This window comes from Thalassophryne amazonica, chromosome 7 (genome assembly GCF_902500255.1).
Source record: "Thalassophryne amazonica chromosome 7, fThaAma1.1, whole genome shotgun sequence".
NCBI classification, from domain to species: Eukaryota; Metazoa; Chordata; class Actinopteri; order Batrachoidiformes; family Batrachoididae; genus Thalassophryne; species Thalassophryne amazonica.
This window is the reverse complement of record NC_047109.1, coordinates 40,292,226-40,311,673: the sequence shown is the minus strand read 5'-3', so window position 1 is coordinate 40,311,673 and position 19,448 is coordinate 40,292,226. Positions and strand designations below refer to the sequence as shown.

Below are 19,448 nucleotides of genomic sequence, written 5' to 3'. Positions count from 1 at the left end.
AGATTGAAACACATTGAAAACTCATTGAAAACATGGTCAAGCCTGGATTAACAGTCATACCTGCAGGACTAATTTTGTAATCACAAAAGGTCAGTTATGCTATTTTTCATAGACATGATATTTAAAACAAGATATTATCTAAACTTGAGACACATGTTGAAAAATGATTAGGAACTCAAATTAAAGTTCAACAACGCAATCTGAAAGGTCAGTGACCTCTCAGGATCACCAGAGGTCAAGCACATCCTGGAAAATTGATGATTAGAATTCGAAATATTCAAATCTCAAAACTTGGACAGTTATGTATGCATTTTGTGGATTTTGAATGAGCTCAGATGAATAATTCATGCTTCATTTCATTTATTAATTCATTTCGAGCAGTGTAAACAAAATACATGTACCTAGTACATATTAAACAGTCAGATACATTTCATTTTTGCTCAAAAAGGAGTGGGAAGAAGAAAACTTATTGAATCCCACCCCTATCTTACATTAATACTTAACTTGAACTCATATTTGACTTCCAATTTCCATATCAGTTGAGAAAAGAGAAAAACAAAGCAAAACAAAATAAATAACACACCAAAATAAGGAGCAAGTCATTCACATCGAAAATATTGATAACTTAATGAAGAATAGATTAGTAAATACATTAAATGTTCATATAAGAAACAACAAGCTACATACCAGCAATGGTAAGAACAATGTTACCACCAATGGTAATACAACAGAAAGAACTCACATACCAACGATGGTAAGGAAACTTCCGGTATCAAACACAGCACTGATACAGACAAGTGCACAACAAGACATTCAAACTCTACTATGACTGTATTCTGACCAAACTGCATTTTTATACAAGGACTTAAATTTGTGAATATTTGGGCAAAGCTTTCGCTGTAGATCTGGAGCATTCCACATTTTAACCCCACATACTGTCACACAAAAACTTTTATGAGTGGTTTGTACCTTAGGTAAAATAAAATTTCCATTACCTTTCAAATTATGAATCTTCTCTTTGTGAGAAAAAATTTTTTGCACATTTTTTGGAAGTTGATTATTGAATGCTTTAAATAGCATAATTACAGTACAATATTTTACAAGGTCATGAAATTTTAATAATTTGGACTGGATTAAAAGATCATGGATGTGCTCTAAGAAACCAACCTTATGAATAATCCGCATGGCTCCTTTTTGCAATAAGAATAGCGTATTTGTTGAACATTTATAGTTATTGCCCCATATTTCGACACAGTATGTGAAATAGGGGAGAACCAGAGAACAATATAAAATACGGAGTGCATTTTGGTCAAGGGACTGCTTAGCTTTATTTATAATAGAAAGGTTCTTAGATATTTTAGTTTTTATGTGCATGATGTGGGCTTTCCATGATAATTTGCTGTCCATAATTACACCTAGAAATTTGTTTTCCGATACATTTTCAATTTGTACACAATCAATAATAATTTGTAATTCATTTCTATGTTTATAATTACCAAAAATCATAGCTTTTGTTTTACTTAGGTTTAACAGTAATTTATTGGTGTCCATCCATTTCTTTAATTTTTTCATTTCCATATTCACAGTTTCCAGAAGCTCGTTATAATCTGAACTACTATAAATGATGTTTGTGTCATCAGCAAAGAGAATTAACTTTAAACATTTTGATGCATTGAATATATCATTAATGTAAAGATTGAACAAAGTTGGACCCGGCACTGACCCCTGGGGGACACCACAGATAATACCAAGATGTTCAGATGCGTAATCTCCCATTTTTACATACTGGACCCTTCCAGTCAGGTAATTTCGTATCCAATTCCCAGCTACTCCTCTGATTCCATAATTTTCAAGTTTACCAATCAGAATTGAGTGGTTAATCGTGTCAAACCCCTTTTTAAAATCAATAAAGATACCAACTGCATATTTATTATGGTCCAAAGCATTCGTTATTTCTTCTACAGCCTCCATTATTGCCATAGAAGTAGTTCTTTTGCACCTAAAGCCATATTGACCTTCATTTATTATTTGATGTTTGTTAATGAAATTTTCAAGCCGAGAAGTGAATAATTTTTCCAAAATTTTTGAAAACTGAGGGAGGAGGGAGATTGGACGATAATTAGTGAAAGTGTGTTTGTTTCCATTTTTAAGTAATGGTATCACTTTTGCTATTTTCATTTTGCTAGGAAAACAACCAGACTGGAAAGACAAGTTGTAAATATGGGTGAATGGAATTACAATATTGTCAACAGTTCTTTTTACTAAAGACATGTCAGTACCATCACAGTCTGTGGAATATTTACTTTTACCTTTGAGAATTACTTCTTTTACTTCCTGTTCGTTGGTTGCCAAGAGAAACATTGAAAATGGATTGGGAATGGTCTGGAATCCCAGCAGACAGCTCTGGACCAATGTTCACAAAAAAATGGTTAAAATTGTTAACTATGTTTTTCATATCATGCTTATTTCTACTTACATTTTCAAAATAGTTGGGGTACTCAGTTTTTTTTGAGCCCTGTTTAATAATACAGTTTAGTATCTCCCATGTCTTCTTTGTATTGCTTTTGTTATCATACAGCATTTGTTTAAAATATAATCGCTGAGCATTTCTAATTATGTCAGTCAATTTGTTTTTGTATGTCTTGTATCTGAGTTCAGCATCTTGAGTTTTAGATTTGATAAACAATTTGTACAGATTTTGCTTGTTTTTTTTACACGCATTCAATATTCCTTTTGTAAGCCAGGGGCTATTAATTGATTTCTTCTTTATACTGTATTCTTTGACTGGACAGTATCTGCTATACAAGGAGATAAAAGTCTTCAGAAAAATGTCATAAGCTTGATCTACATTTGTTTCAGAGATAGTTGAACTCCAGTCCTGATCCTTAAGAGCGTTGTTGAAAGCATCAATGTTTTCTTCAGTTCTTATTCGCTTAAAAGTCACCTTCTTATCCTCTTTGACCTTATTGAGCTTGCAGTCACACAGAGTAAAAACAGGTAAATGATCAGTGATGTCACATAGTAATAAGCCACTGGATGTAGGAACCCCAGTGTTATTAGTGAAGATATTATCAATCAAAGTAGCACTGTGTGATGTTATTGTACTTGATTTAGTAATTGTAGGATACAGAGACAGACTGTACATTGTGTCTAAGAAGTCGTCTGTTGCTTTATGTCTAGATGGATTCAGAAGGTCAATATTGAAATCACCACAAATGAATAATTGTTTATGGTTGAAAGTTGAAAACCTTTCTTCCATAATTTTAATGAAAATATCAATATTTGATCCAGGTGAACGATACACACAACTTCCGATGACATTTTTCTGCTTTCCATTACAAATTTCAATAGTTACACATTCCATAATTTCATCTATCGCAAAAGACATATTATCAATAACTTTGTATGTTAAGGATTTGTGGATAAATAGTGCTACTCCATCTCCTGTTTTGGTTTCTCTGTTTATATTCCTTAGCTCATAACCATCAAGACTAAAATTCATATCTCTATCATTGCTAATCCAGGTTTCTGTAATTGCAATAATACTGAATGGGAAATTGAAATTGTGCAAATAGTCTTTAATTGAACTAAAATTGGTGTACATACTTCTGCTATTAAAATGTATTATTGATAGCTTCCCCTGGGAGTTTGTTTTTTGTTGTATTGATCTTGACTGAGATAATTACAGCTACAAACAACAGAGGAAAGACAATTATTGTCAGGGTCTATATCAAGTAGATCGTCATATTCCATGAAATTAAAAGTTTCCAGTTCCATTTGTTTGTGTTGTAGTATTCTCTGTAGCTTACTTAAGTCATTGTTTGGTGGTGCAGGCATAATTGATGTTAGAATCTAGAGTCTTGTATTACCTTATTTGGGGCATTTTCAGATATATTTGTCCGTCCATGCTTAAAGTGGGATTTTTAGTCGGGTCAACAAGACCCAGAGAGGTTCAGTGACCTCTCTGGGTCACCAGAGGACAGATAGTTTGGCAAATGGCAGATTTGGAATCAGCACACCCAAATTGACAAACTAAGACCATTTGCCAACTTTTTCTCACATTTGCCTGTATTTCTTTAAATAAAGTCCTTTCCTTATTTTGGCACCAGTCTATATGCACATTATTATTGTTATCAGTATTATTATTTTATTTTATTATTCTATTTCATCATTTGATTTTTCAGTGTAACATGTTTTTTTTTGTTTCTTTGTTTTGTCTTTACTGTCTTACAAACGTGCAAGAAGCAAGTTTTACTCCTCATCATTCCATCAGTTGCAGTGTTACTGAGTAAAGTTGAAGCATCCTCATAGGTATTCCTACATTAGAGATTTGTCTTTTGATGTCAGAACTTGACAGAATTCAACACAGCTCACAACAAGCGCATCTCCATGCTGACCATTGAGGAGGGCAACCTGGAAATCCAGAGGCCAAAAAGGAAACGACGCAACTCCAGAGTTTCCTTCAGTGAAGAAGATGTCATCATCAACCCAGGTACAAAGTTGATCTCACCTTTGTGTACCACAATCTGGTCTTGATTGTTTGCAGTCTTCATTTCAGCTGCCATATACAGCTTGTTTCAGCACCAACCCCTTGGCAACGCCTCTGCAGCAGAATTTTGAGAGTGAGTGCAGAGTCACAGAGGCTGCATCAGTAGAGCTTAGACTCACTTTTAGCAACTATTTCAGATGAGTTTCTCTGTTGGGCCTTTGCAGTGTTGCAGTAGATTCTCTGTGGGATTCATTTCAGTGAAGGTGTAATAATAATAATAATAATAATAATACGAGCAATGACTGATTTCTGACGCCCACCGATCCGGATCCACATCACCTCCAAAATTCAGTGGAGTCTTCCATGCCCTAATAGCTATCTTTGGTGCAAATTTGGTGAGAATCCGTCAAGTAGTTTGGACGTAATCCTTCAAAGCCTATATAAATGGAAATATTGATCCAGAATCCGGATCTGGATCACCTCCAAAATTTAATGGAGTTTTCCATGGCCTAGTGTCTGTCTGTAGTGAAAGTTTCGTCAAAATCCGTGCAGTAGTTTTGACAGAGTCCTCCTAACAGTCAGACAGACAGACAGACAGACAAATAAATAAATAAGCGCCAATGATTTTATTACGTCCTTGGCGGGCATAATAATAATAAGATTGGTAGTCATAGCCTGCATTCTCTGTGAAATGAAAACCATCTTATTTTCTTTTTTTTTACAGCTGTTCTTGAGGGGGTTAAACCCTGTTACTCTTATAGGAAACTATTAAGAGTGTGATGAAGCTGCTGTATGTTATTGGTTGAGCAGTCAGAATGTTTCTTAATGAATGTTTATAAGTGTGCTGTGCTGATCAAATGTGCTCAGTTAATCCCAACATTAGAGACATATTTTATACCTTTTTAAGAAGCTAATGCAGAGGCCACCTGGTGTCCTAAAACAAATTTTGAAAAATACCCTAGAAATACAGAGATATGTTAAAATTAAAAAATTACGTTTGATGCCTTTGGTGTAAGATCACTTTGAAGGATCATTGGGCACTGCTGGAATGACTTTATGTCAAGCAGTGGTTACTTGGGGAAGGGGTTGGTGTTAGCACAAATAATTTGAAATACCCTCTTATAAATATGGAGACGGTTATTATGAAAAGAAAATGCAAAGCATTGACCAATTGATCTAGTCTAACCCTCCTGTACATACATAGGGGAAGCCTGGGCACAGTGGATCAGAAATGTTTTGTGGCAGCATGAACACATTATGCATTGGTTTAGATCATTCTATTGTGAATTTAACACAGCGAGTTATTGTTTATAAGGCTGTCTCCCCAAGTGTAATTTACAGGGGTTTAAAATTGATTTTAAAATTTTTGATTCACTGTGCCCCGGACACTAATTCACAGGGCACAGTGAATGAGTAACTTAGAATATAATAAAAAAAACACGATTAGAAAGATTTCTTCAGAATTATTAAATATATACCGATACATATACAAACTATAATCCAGCAAACCAGCTATGTAATGTGTGAGTGTATTACATGGTAATATAAGTCCTTTAGAAACTATTATAAATACAATTTCTGTTCAAACTTGAAAACAGTTATTTATATACACAAATTATAGAAATAATTCATGGAAAAAATAAATGTATAAGTTTCAACAAGTAATATTTGTCATCCATTTGATACTGGGGATTAGTAAATCATTTTCTAGACTGATTCACTATGCGCCGGGTGCATGTGACACACGAGTCATGTTATCAAATAGCTGATAGTCTGGAGAAGACATAACACATGCTCATCAGTTGGACGGGGTAGTCTTCTAACTAATAATTTTTTGGTCCACCTTTCCTCTGTTGTGAAAAATAAATACAAAGAGACTGACATCCACAAAATTTACTTTTGAAGGGAAAAAACAGACTTCACTTGCCACTTAGTTTTACCCTTAATAAGGGAGATGTCTTCATGCATAAAAATATGGCATAACTGCTGCAAATATATATGTAGTTTTGCAGCTATAGCTACTGATTTACTGTACCCTGTGATTCACTGTTCCCCGGTTTCCCCTATCCCTTGAAGTTGAAACTCCCAAAATCATGCATTTTTCACTCCAAAATGCCCTGCATGTTTTCATGTCGACCTGCTCTACTCATATCTGATTATTTAATTCTGGTGTTTCGCAGCTCCCCATTGGATGAACACACCTGTCACTTAATTTATATTATTCCCATAATATGAATTATGTGAATAATACACTATAGTGTTCTACCAGCATTGAGAAAAGTTTGTGAATATTCTGGATATCTGCTATAATTTTCTGGGAAATAGGAGCCTTTTTTGTCATTCGGTTTGGCTCATTTCACCAAGTGATGGACAGCCCAACATGAAATTCTGCAAATTCGATGGGAAATGTGGTTGGGACTGTACTGCAAGGTGTGCGATTTTAGATTAGAAGTCTTCCCAGGCCAGTATTGGGGTGTTTGTGAGTTTTGGTCATCTTTAGAAAACCAGAGTCATTGTGTCATGTTGACTAAGCTAAACTTTTAGCTGCTGCATTCAAGTCCTTGTGAGAATATTGTTTAATGCAATGTTAAAACTACTGTTATCCACTAATCAAAATGTTTTTGCCATTATCAATTAGGCCCTGACAGATATCTTGTTTGGCCAGTAACATCGGCCGATATGAGCCTTTCACCATCATATCAGTGTCAGCATAATTTTTTACCGATATGAATACTTTTATTTTACTGAATAATCAATGCAGAAAAAGCACTTTGGCTGTTGGAAATGGTGTCATTGTGTAGTTTGTCCAGAAGATGGCACTCTGACACTTGTTTACAGTGCTGCCAACACCCCTCACATTAGGTACAAGAGACGGAAGCTAGCTGCTGTTAATTTTCAATCAGAGTGGGCATAAAGATTTAACATCGGACGAACTGGACAAGATTGAAGATGGGAAAGAAGAAGAGAACACGAAAAAAGTTAACTTAAATAAATATTTGTGTGTTAGCTCACTGTGTGGGACCATGGTATAAGTGGAATAAATAACTCAAAGCAGTGCATTATAGGGTTTGAATGCACTTCGCGGAGTAACACCACTCGCTTCACGTTGTGGTGTTTTAGACTGCATCGTGCATTCAAACCCTATAATGCACGGCTTCTCGTTGTTTAATCCTTACTTACAACACAGATCATGTTTAAACTATAAAACATCAAGCATTAGTTATATACATTATAACCTATATAATTTGTTACATAGGTTTGACAACAAGATGTGAGGAACAATTGGCATTTTTTATGTTGTTGTTTCTTTCAGCTGCTCCCATTTGTTTAGGGTCACCATAGTGGGTCCAGCATGGATCTGCATTGGGAATTTGCATGTTTTACACTTCCCCACATTTTACTTGGAGAAACGGACACAGCCCCTGGTTTCCCAAAGAGATTTCCCATCCAAGTACTAACTAGGACCCACTCTGTTTAGCATTTGAGATCTGACAGGATCAGGCATAAATAGTGCAGACTGGCTGCATTAACATTACTGCTGAAGTTGTTCTTGCTAAGTTAGCATGATGTTTGCCTCGTTGTCTTCTTGGAATTTTAATGATTGGCAAGTCTTTTGGTGAAATATTACTACCCACTGGACAGGAGGGTGTAGCAGCAGACTGAATAAGCAAAATTGCAAATTCTGCAGTGAAAATGTTAAGTAAAACTACAAAAATATTAATATCATCATGTACTTACAAGTATATGGAAAATGAGTAAAAGTACTCCATATGTATAATGCCCCAATTTTGGGGCGCACAGACAGTGACCTTCAGAATGAAGAAGGCAGAAGCAGGAAAAAGCGAACACCATAAATTTGGTCCAATGTCAGCCACAGTGACTGCATAAACCAATTAATTTGTAGTGACAGTCCTAAGCCCGGAAGAGCATCAGGTGTAAACTTTGCCAAATCAAACATGCAGATTGAGAATTGAAATGTCTGCAAGAGTGAAAGGGAAAGCTTACAAGACAGCAGTGAAATCAGCTCTGTTATACAGTTTGAAGGCGTTGGCACGAACAGAAGACGGGAGGCAGAGCTGAAGATGCTGAGATTTTCTTTGAGAGTAAAAAGGATGGACAGGATTTGGAATAAACATACTAGAGGGACAGCTAGGTCAGTTATTGAGTCTTATGTTGGACCAGCAGTAATACAAATGCTGAGTTGTAAATGTAATTTTGCAGCAATGCAGTAAAGGAGAAATTAAACAGAAAAAGGTGTTAGTGGCTTTGTAGCCATGTGTCCGGCAGCCGTGTGTGCAGGAATAGTGTTCCATCAGAGTGAAACTTTGACTGTTTATAACAGTTGGAGATTAAATGGTGCATCAGACTAGCATCTGGGTCTGTGAAGCACATAAATCCTTGGGAAAATGCCCACACCTGTCCAATACTGTACCTGCCAGTTTGCTTGAGACATTGAGTCCTTGTCTACCTATGTCACTGTTGTGATGTTTTGATTGTATGAGATCAAACTGTACAGAGGCATGAGTAGTAACACTTTATTTTAAATTCTTTCAGAGGATATTGATCCCTCAGTGGGGCGCTTCAGAAACATGGTGCAGACTGCTGTCATCCCCATCAAGGTAAGATTCAGTTTTGTAGTTTAAAAATTCAGTTGACGGGTGATGGTGTATCAGGGCACTGAGCTGATGGAAACAAATGGTACAGTATCCGAGCAAAATCAATGACCCTACAGTCAGGATAATAAAAATATTTAGACGTTGACACACATTTTGTCATTTTGACCATCTTGATGTGTCCGGTACACATTTGACACTCCCACTACACTGTTGTACACAAGAGCCCAAAAATTAACCAGTTGTTTTCAGATTATAAAACTAATGGCTGTAGGAAGAACATCTGCAGACGGCTCTGCAATTTTCAGTTTAGTAGATGCTCTGTTTGTTCCTGATGGATTCCTGTCAGACAAATTAAAGGTTAAGTCAGTCACTGTAGTGGGGGTTATCCTCCTTAAGCACTATGTAGTGAGACTACAGAGTCATGGGGTCACAGAGGTGCCAACACCTTTGCAGAAATGAAGGAAGAACCACAGCTTCTGGAGCTTCCTGTCTTTAATTTGTGGTTGTATGACTTGGATGCTAACCGGAAACTTAGTGATTACATCCCACAGCAGCACAGTATTTTTGGTACTGCAACTAACCGGAAGATCCTTGAGTTAACATTGGAATGACTGTATGTCAAATGAGCGGTTACTTGGGATGACCTGCTTGAGGTGTACCACTTGCATTGTGACCTATGACATTTTGGCCATGTACCACATTTTTTTCTTCTAATAATAGTAATAATAATAATTAATAAAAAAGATTTTTCTAATAATGTAATTATGATGTTGGTGAGATCGCAAAGGCTGTGAAGCAGCTGACAGCAGGCAAAGCACCAGGGCTGTGCAACATCAGAGCTGGGGCTGGTGGAGGTGCTGTTCTCTTGGCAGTGAAAACAATCTTTGTTTCAATCTGGGAGACTTGTATCATCCCTCACAGACTGGAAGAAAGAACTTGTTGTCCCAGTCTGGATTATGAACTATACACAAGGGGTATTAAACTGCTCTCCCTGCCGGTGAAGGTGCTTACAAGGATTATGCTGAATATGATTCAGTTCCAGCTACTTTCTGCTCAGCAAGAGGAACAGTCTAGCTTTATGCCCAGGAAGTCAGCCATTGACTGCGTTCTACCCTTGCTAGTACTTCTATAACACAACCATGAATATTGGCAGTGCTTCTTTGTAGCCAAGGTTGATTTTTACGAAGTGTTTGATTTTAATTTAATACAGTTTAATTTAACCATGTTAGTTCCATTGAGATCGAGACTTCTTTTGCCAGGGAGACCCATACAATTATACTCAACAAAAATATAAACGCAACACTTTTGGTTTTGCTTCCATTTTGTATGAGATGAACTCAAAGATCTAAACCTTTTTCCACATACACAATATCACCATTTCCCTCAAATATTGTTCACAAACCAGTCTAAATCTGTGATAGTGAGCACTTCTCCTTTGCTGAGATCATCCATCCCACCTCACAGGTGTGCCATATCAAGATGCTGATTAGACACCATGATTAGTGCACAGGTGTGCCTTAGACTGCCCACAAAAAAAGGCCACTCTGAAAGGTGCAGTTTTGTTTTATTGGGGGGGATACCAGTCAGTATCTGGTGTGACCACCATTTGCTTCATGCAGTGCAACACATCTCCTTCGCATAGAGTTGATCGGGTTGTCAATTGTGGCCTGTGGAATGTTGGTCCACTCCTCTTCAATGGCTGTGCGAAGTTGCGACGACGAACTGGAGTCAGGTCGAGACCCCGATGAGGATGAGGAGCATGCAGATGAGCTTCCCTGAGATGGTTTCTGACAGTGTGTGCAGAAATTCTTTGGTTATGCAAACCGATTGTTTCAGCAGCTGTCCGAGTGGCTGGTCTCAGACGATCTTGGAGGTGAACATGCTGGATGTGGAGGTCCTGGGCTGCTGTGGTTACACGTGGTCTGCGGTTGTGAGGCTGGTTGGATGTACTGCCAAATTCTCTGAAACGCCTTTGGAGACGGCTTATGGTAGAGAAATGAACATTCAATACACGAGCAACAGCTCTGGTTGACATTCCTGCTGTCAGCATGCCAATTGCACGCTCCCTCAAATCTTGCGACATCTGTGGCATTGTGCTGTGTGATAAAACTGCACCTTTCAGAGTGGCCTTTTATTGTGGGCAGTCTAAGGCACACCTGTGCACTAATCATGGTGTCTAATCAGCATCTTGATATGGCACACCTGTGAGGTGGGATGGATTATCTCAGCAAAGGAGAAGTGCTCACTATCACAGATTTAGACTGGTTTGTGAACAATATTTGAGGGAAATGGTGATATTGTGTGTGTGGAAAAAGTTTTAGATCTTTGAATTCATCTCGTACAAAATGGGAGCAAAACCAAAAGTGTTGCGTTTATATTTTTGTTGAGTGTATACAGTTTCTAATTCACCTAACCTGCATGTCTTTAAGTTGATTGGACTGCTCTCTGGGACATCTTGAGAATTTGTGGGATCCCCAAGAAGTTTCTGATCATCATAGGCAGCATACTGTACACAGATACTGTGAGTGCTGTGTGGTGTGGAGGGAGTGACTCTGAGCTTTTCCCAGTGAAAATTGGTGTTAATCAGGGATGTGTTCTGGTTCCTACACTGTTCAATGCCTGCATGGACTGAGTGTTAGGCAGGATTGTGGAAGCCAGCTACTTATGCGCTTTTGTTGGTGAGGAAAGGTTTACTGGTTGTCTTCATGGGTGATGCTTTGATCTTTTCAGAATCAATGAATGTTCTGATTGCAACACTTGAGAAGCTGAGTGAGGTCTCAGCCATCAGGAGTGTATCTGTATGTGGTGAAAGTGTTGAACCTAAAGAGACATTCACTTATCTTGGCAGTGCCATTCATGTCTCTGGGTCCTTGGCCTTTGAGCATGAGAGATACCTTGGAAAACCTTATGGAGTCATGGGGTCCCTGGACAGAGGTGTTTGGCAAACCCAGAGTTTTTGCAGGAGAATAAAGGCCCAAGTCTGTCGGGTCCTGGCGCTGCCTATCTTACTATAAGTTTAAGACTTGGAGGCTAACCAGTGACCTAAGGCGACAGCTGAGTCTGTTACAAGGTGTCTTCAGAGGATCCTTGGGTATCACTGGAATGACTTGGTGTCATACTAGTGATTGCTAAAGGAGAATAAGATGAGTAGCATCACTTTCTTTGTGAGGTTGCATCAGCTTCAACATTTTGGCCATGTGGGATGTTTCTGCATGATCAGTGTTATCGATGCCTGAGTGTTGTGGACCCCAGTGGCTGGAGAAGGTCAAATAGACCTATTTGAGGGATCTGTCTAACTGCGGCAGATAGATTGTGATTTCAGATACGCGGGGATGGACTGGTTGTCTACCTGGTTGCTATCCAGGACCCACGCTGGTTCCATGGTGTGAATGTGGTGAAGCATTGCACCAGCAATGCTCCCGGACTTGCTGATTTCTCTGGGCATCATCCAGCACACAGATGCAGCAGTGTGGAGGATCCCAGCGGTTGGAGCAAGCCAAGGACACAGCCATGTTTTACCTGGCTGCGGCAGACAGATGGTTCCTTTTGAGAGTTGGAGAGATGGACATGTGTCCTCACCTGGCCTGAGATTGTTGTACTGCAACTTTTTTCAGTACTGTACACCTTTTATCCCATGTTTTTAATGGGGTCAAAGAGGTCATGGTGTCATAAAGCAGTTTCAGAGCTGCTGTGACACTCACCCAGACTCTTTAAATAATTAACCTGCTCTCCATTTGAGCTGTTGTATTGGTGTGCTGGATACATCTGGAGCCAAAAACATCTGCAGGTGGGAATATTGTTGAGTGAATTGTAATTCAAAGATGTAATTATGACATTAAAAAAGTAGTTTCTTCTCCCTGAGGCAGAGCAGGTCGCTGAGTGGATCAGGAACTGGTCTGTCAGTATGTAGATCTGGGATTGAATCCTGCTCATGCTGCTTGTCTGTTTCCTTGAATAAGACATACAAGTCACATAGTCTCAGTCCACACAGCTGTAAATGGGTACTGGCCTTGGCTGGGGAAGTATCCTATGACGGAATGACCTCCTGTCCAGGCAGACTCTTGGACTCTTGTCTGCTTCTGGCCTGACTTTTTATCTGAGCGAGGACATCTCTACTCAGAGTGGGTATTCAGAATATTGCATCTTACATTTTACAGAAGCAGGATAGAGCCTCATCAAAATTGTGGTTAAGATTTGAAAATCTTTTTGAAATCATGATTTTGATTGTAACCGCTCCTAAACTGGCATCTACATGTTTAGTTTTCACTATTAATTTTCTGTTATCCCTGCTGTAGAAACGGCGAGCAGAGGGCCAAAACACTCTGGGGTTTGATGACGCAACTTCAAAACGCTTCCATGGTAACACCTTGAGTGGCGGTCTCTACGGGGACCTCCCTCCCACGAGTCATGAGAATCAGCCGACAGGAGCCCCAGGAGGTGCTGCCATGCAGGGGGGGCTTCCTCTTCCCTTTCCCAACCCAGCACCAGAGGTGGACCTGGCCCCAGAGGCTCCCCAGCCTCCTGTCACCTTCAACCCCACCCCCGTCACAGCCCCCTACCTCCCAGAGACCTACAACGAGCCACGCAAAAAGAAGTATGCCAAAGAAGCTTGGCCGGGCAAGAAGCCCACCCCTTCCCTCCTTATCTAACCAGTTTGTTAAGGCTGCTAATGCTCAGGTTACCCACCATTACACCAGGGGCGCTAACCCGGCAGAGATGGAATCATTCACTTCTGAGACTTTTTTTGTCTCTTTTGTCATGTAGTAGTTGTTACACCATAATCATCCCACAGTAGCACAGTGTTTATTCCCTGTGGGCCGCCGCACGATATCTGCTCTGTAGGAATGCAGTCTGAAAAACAGCTGATTGCTGTTTCCACTGAAACTCACAGAACTTTGCAGTGAGAATTATAGAGTGGCGGTTTGATGAGCTTGTTTGTGTGACAGACTGCAGTTCTGTTTTTGATGTTTTGGGTATTTTTGTTTTTATTATTATTGTAATGTTTCACTATTTTCACCCCTTATCCATTTTGATAATCTATTCAGCAGATGGCAAAATAGTACTTTTATATAAACTCTTATTGTGGGGGAGTTAGACTTTTTTTAAACTATAAAACCTGTCTCTTATAATGTGATCAAATTAACATTCACACGTTTAAATTGGACACGCTGGTTGGATATAGCACCATCTGTAATGTGGCTTAATCATAATGATGATCACAAGCTACAAGATGAAGACTGCGACAGTGACGACACATGCTAGTATGATGGATTTTTCTTTGGATTTGAAGCAGTTCCCTCTTTACCATGTGACTATTTACAGCTTTTGAGCTCTGAATGGTTTGTTTCCCAATTTACGTATTTCTACATTTGGCAGTTGGACTGAAACTAAATTATAAAGCAGACTTTAGTGGCTCATAATAAATAAATACCAACTTTCCTCATAAGTTTTTTTATTTATATATTTATTTTTTAACGCAGCCTTTGTATTCTGGTAGGCATTGTATGTGGTGTTTTGTAATGCCCATTGTAGTACTTTTAATGATTCAAAGTAGGATTGGTTCCCTGTTAAAGTATGAAATGTAAGATTCTTCTTCTTCACCTACCTCACTGTAGTGTCTCCTGTACTATTTTATATAATACACTTGAACAGGACAGCGAGTGTTACACCTGCATGGGGTAACTCAGTGGGCAACAACTTGCACCCCCCTGGCCAAAACTGGCCTGCCATCAATATTTGGCCTCGCAGATGATTTAAAAATCCATACATCTGTTTTCTGCACCCATTTACTCCAGTTAAGGGTCACTGGGGGGGGGTGCATCCAGAATGTATATTCGCAGCACCTCACTTTTCCACATTTTGTGTTAAAGCCTTATTCCAAAGTGGAGTAAGTTGCCCCCCCCCCCCCCCCCCCCCCTTCAAAATTCTACTCACAGCAACCCATAATGACGACATGAAAAATGTTTTTGGGCAGTTTTGTCCACTCCTCTTTGCAGCACCTCTCAAACTCCATCAGTTTGGATGGGGAGCGTCAGTGCACAGCCATTTTCAGATCTCTCCAGAGATGTCCAATCAGATTCAGGTCTGGGCTCTGGCTGGGCCACTCAAGGACATTCACAGAGTTGTCCTGAAGCCGCTCCTTTGATTTCTTGTCTGTGCCACTCCTTTTATTTCTGTGGCTGTGTCACTGTCCTACTGAAAGATGAATTGTTGCCCCAGTCTGAGAGTCCTTCAGGTGCTTTGTGGCAAACACCGGGTGAGCTGCCATGTGCCTTTTACTAAGGAGTGGCTTCCGTCTGGCTACTCTACCATATAAGCCTGATTGGTGAATTGCTGCAGAGATGGTTGTCCTTCTGGAAGGTTCTCCTCTCTCCACAGAGGAATACTGGAGCTCTCACAGAGGGACCATCGAGTTCTTGGTCATTTCCCTGACTAAGGCCCTTCTCCCCCGATTGTTCACTTTAGATGGGTGGCCAGCTCTAGGAAGAGTCCTGGTACATCCAGACTTCTTCTATTTATGGGTGATGGAGGCCACTGTGCTCATTGGGACTTTCAAAGCACAGAAATGTTTCTGTACCCTTCACCAGATTTGTGCCTCAAGACAATCCTGTCACGGAGGTTTACAAACAATTCCTTTGACTTCATGCTAGGTTTGTTTACTGATATTGCACTGTCAATTGTGGGACCTTATATGTAAACAGGTGTGTGCCTTTTCAGTTCATGTCCAATCAACTGAATTTACCCCAGGTGGACTTAAGTCTGTAGAAACATCTCAAGGATTATCAGTGGAAACAGGGTGCGCGTGAGCTGAATTTTTGAGCTTCATGGCAAAGGCTGTGAATACTTGTGTACATGTGATTTTTTTTTAATATATAAGTTTGCAAAAAAAAAAAAAAAATCTCAAAACTTTTTTCACATTGTTATCATGGGGTATTGTGTGCAGAATTTTGAGGGGGGAAAAATTAATTTCATCCATTTTGGAATAAGGCTGTAACATAAAAAATGAGGACAAAGTGCAGTGCTGTGAATACTTTCTGGGCACACAGTACAACCTGGACAGGACCTGCTAGTCTGTCACAGGGTACTTAAAGAGTAGGTGACTCCAAAAAATGTGCACAAATAACTATTTAAAATGAAGAAATGTTGATATTTAAAAAAATGCTGAACAATAAAAATTGATAAGGGCGCTGGCGAAAGGGTAAATCATAATAACAGCTGTCTGAAGTCTGCATTCTGTTGCAGATGTGAGCTGTGGCCATATTGTGTTCGCCTGTAATCAGGAGAACACAACCAGCTGATTCAAGCCCAAATCAATTGTAAACACGGCGGAGGTCTAGCTGTTTTAGGACTACTGTATTCTTTTTCTAGTGTGGAGCTTTTTGTGAAGTCCAGTCTGAAGATGGTTCTGAAGATGTGTCTGAAGGCTCTAAGGCTGTGTGGGGATACAGCCTTATCGTTTTGAGCCGTTTTAGATGACAGTGAGGGAGACGAAGACATTCAGTCTGACAACAGTTGCAATATTGTCAATTCAGAACACAGACTGGTGATTATAACAATAACAAACAAAAAAAAATAGTAATAATGTGGGCCGATTTCAGCATGTGGGTGGAAATGATAAACTTTTTGTTTGTTTTTTGCCAGCTATTTGGTAATAATTGACTGTTAAGGTCCCATTAAAAAAAAAAAAAAAAAAAAAAAAAACTTAGTTTGCCATCTTTGATATGAGAAGAAAGTGATGAGGATGTGCAGAGTTTTTATTTGATTATTTTTTCTGGGTTCATATTTCAAACCTGAAAAATGACACACGGTACCTGTGAGGGACAAAATAGCTATTTTTAAAATAAGTTACTTCTTGAATATAGTCAGTGTACTGTATGTTAGTAGCCTGATAAACAGGCATGCACATAACTGGTAGTCATGGTGCTTGTGCGTGCTAAAAGTAAATGATGCGCAGCAGAAAATGCAAGGAAAGTGCTTCATAAGAGGAAAGCAATGACAGATTGTAGGAAAAGTGTTTCCCTCTGCTGTGCATCAATGATGTTTAGCACACACGAGCATGATGAGTACCAGTTATGTGCACCCCTGGTGATAAACATGCTGAGTGCGAGTGAAACGCACCCACATCAGCTGTTCTGCAGTCAGTGGAATTCACACACACACACAAATTTAAGGCAGGCTGATTTCAACATGCGGGCAGGGATGATAAACTGTTTTGATTTCTTTTTTTAAATGGGGTCTAATGAGAAAGCCAGCTTGCGATCTACTTACTGCGTGTTTAGCTTGCTTGTCCACAGCCGTCAAACTTCTGGTTCCAGCTGAAGTCTCACCCTGTTGAGGACCCGGTGGTGATCCTGCTTGTGATCACACACTTAAGCCAAAAATAATTTAATTAAATTGAGATACAAAAAAATGCACTGTGGATAAATACAATGTTAAATAGCATGAAGTCACACAAAAATATAAAGCTTGAAAAAAGCTATTTACAAAAGTAAAGTAACTGTCAAATCTAACTAATGAGAAACGAGTTGAGGAAAATGTTTTGAGACTACAGAAGATGATGCAAAGGACTGATTTAATCTGGGTTAATTTTCATTTTATAATTACAAAATTCTACGAAATGTAAAGGCCGGAAGTTGCTTTGTTGCGTTCTTTTTAAAGTTGTTCCGGTTATTTATTTATTACGTCAAAACTAGTGCACGGATTTTGACAATTTTCACCACAGATATTTATTAGGCCATGGAAGAATCCATTAAATTTTGGAGGTGATCCGGATTCGGATTCTGGATCAAGTTTCACTTTATATAGGCTTTGAAGGACTACTGTGAGCAGGATTACGTCAAAACTGCCAGGGCCGTATATAGGAATGTGAAAGGGGGGGTTCAAATCCTTGAGTTGGGGGTCCAGTGGGCCGCACGGCCCCCGGTGGGGTCGAGGAGCAATGCCCTCGTGGGGGGCTCAGGGGGGCGAACCCCCCCGAAGCAGAAGCGTTTTGAGGATTTCGAGGGGTAAAAAGCTACATAAATTTAATTTGAAACCCAAAATGTATCATTTTAGGAAATACGTTTTTATATACAAATAGTCCTTGCTTGGGATTGGATCAGTTGCCATAAGAACCACCCAGGAAGAACCAAGATAACATTAATGCAAACTTTATACCTGCCTGTCTGTTGCGAATGACGCAAGCAACAGGCATGAAAAAACTCACGCATGCGCACGAAGGTTCAAGCTTCGCTGATGCAAGCGCACATGATTCAAATCCATATAGTTTTTGCAAAAAATAAAAAGGACGGATAGTTTTCTAACAGACCTCGTATTTAGCGGTATTAATATTCGTGTTTACATTATGAATACGAGGTCTATTAGAAAAGTATCTGACCTTATTATTTTTTTCAAAAACCATATGGATTTGAATCACGTGTGATTGCGTCAGCCAAGCTTGAACCTTCGTGCGCATGCGTGAGTTTTTCATGCCTGTCGGTTGCGTCATTTTCCTGTGAGCAGGCTTTGAGTGAGGAGTGATCCACCCCTCTCATCGTTTTTTCATTGTTTAGGAATGGCTCAGAGACTGCCGCTTTGCTTGATCAAAATTGTTTCAGAAACTGTGAGGGACATCAAAGTGGACACCGTTCGAGAAATTCCAGATGGTTTTTGGTGTAAGTTTTATGGGCTTCAAAGAGATTACGGAGTGTTACTGTCGCTTTAAGGACGGCCCAGAGCAACTGGTGGTGCAACCATTTTCCAGCAGATTTCACTTTTAACAAGAGATTTTGTCATGGAAAGCCGAGCAGAGGCTTCGCGCGTCACGATGGATTCGCTACTGGAACGAGACAAAACCACCTCCGTTTTGGTCTCACAGGACGGCTTTGAGATGTTCAGCTGTCGGTGGTTTTTCCATCGAGTGATTATCTGAGAAATTGTGGATGTGCCTGGACATGCCAGAACATGTCCTGTGAGGCTTCATCACGGCGTTGCTTTGCGCCATGCGGCACCACCCAGATGCGCGGAATTCCTCCGCACGTCTGTCTCAATGTGCCGAAAAAGTGCTGATGTCCACGTCTTTTCACAATTCCTGTGCTAGTCAGATGACATCCCGGATAAAACACAGCGTCCAGTTTGGAAATGAACGGCACATTCCACTGTTACAGGAGTTTCTGTCATGGAAAGAGGAGCGGAGGCTTCGCGCGTCGCGGCGATGCCGCATGGCCCAAAGCAACGCCGTTGTAGTGCTCTCAACACTGACGGCATAATTCACTTTCTTATAAGTGTTCTGTTATGTGCTATGTTGTGATTCATGTAATAGCGGCCCCTTTAAGAGTTCGGGTGACGTGTTCTGTTTCCGGCTT

The 19,448-nt window shown here is 39.7% G+C and overlaps 1 protein-coding gene across 1 annotated transcript in view; it reads left to right on the top strand.

Moving 5' to 3' along the window:
• ppp1r8b (protein phosphatase 1, regulatory subunit 8b) overlaps positions 1-14,548 on the top strand; it is a 43,069-nt gene extending 28,521 nt beyond the window's left edge. Inside the window, exons 5-7 of the mRNA XM_034174050.1 lie at positions 4,348-4,492; positions 9,044-9,108; positions 13,401-14,548. Of these exons, the coding sequence (XP_034029941.1) occupies positions 4,348-4,492; positions 9,044-9,108; positions 13,401-13,754 (564 nt within the window). The 3' untranslated portion in view covers positions 13,755-14,548. The remainder of the gene's footprint in view (positions 1-4,347; positions 4,493-9,043; positions 9,109-13,400) is intronic.
• Positions 14,549-19,448: the final 4,900 nt, after the last annotated feature.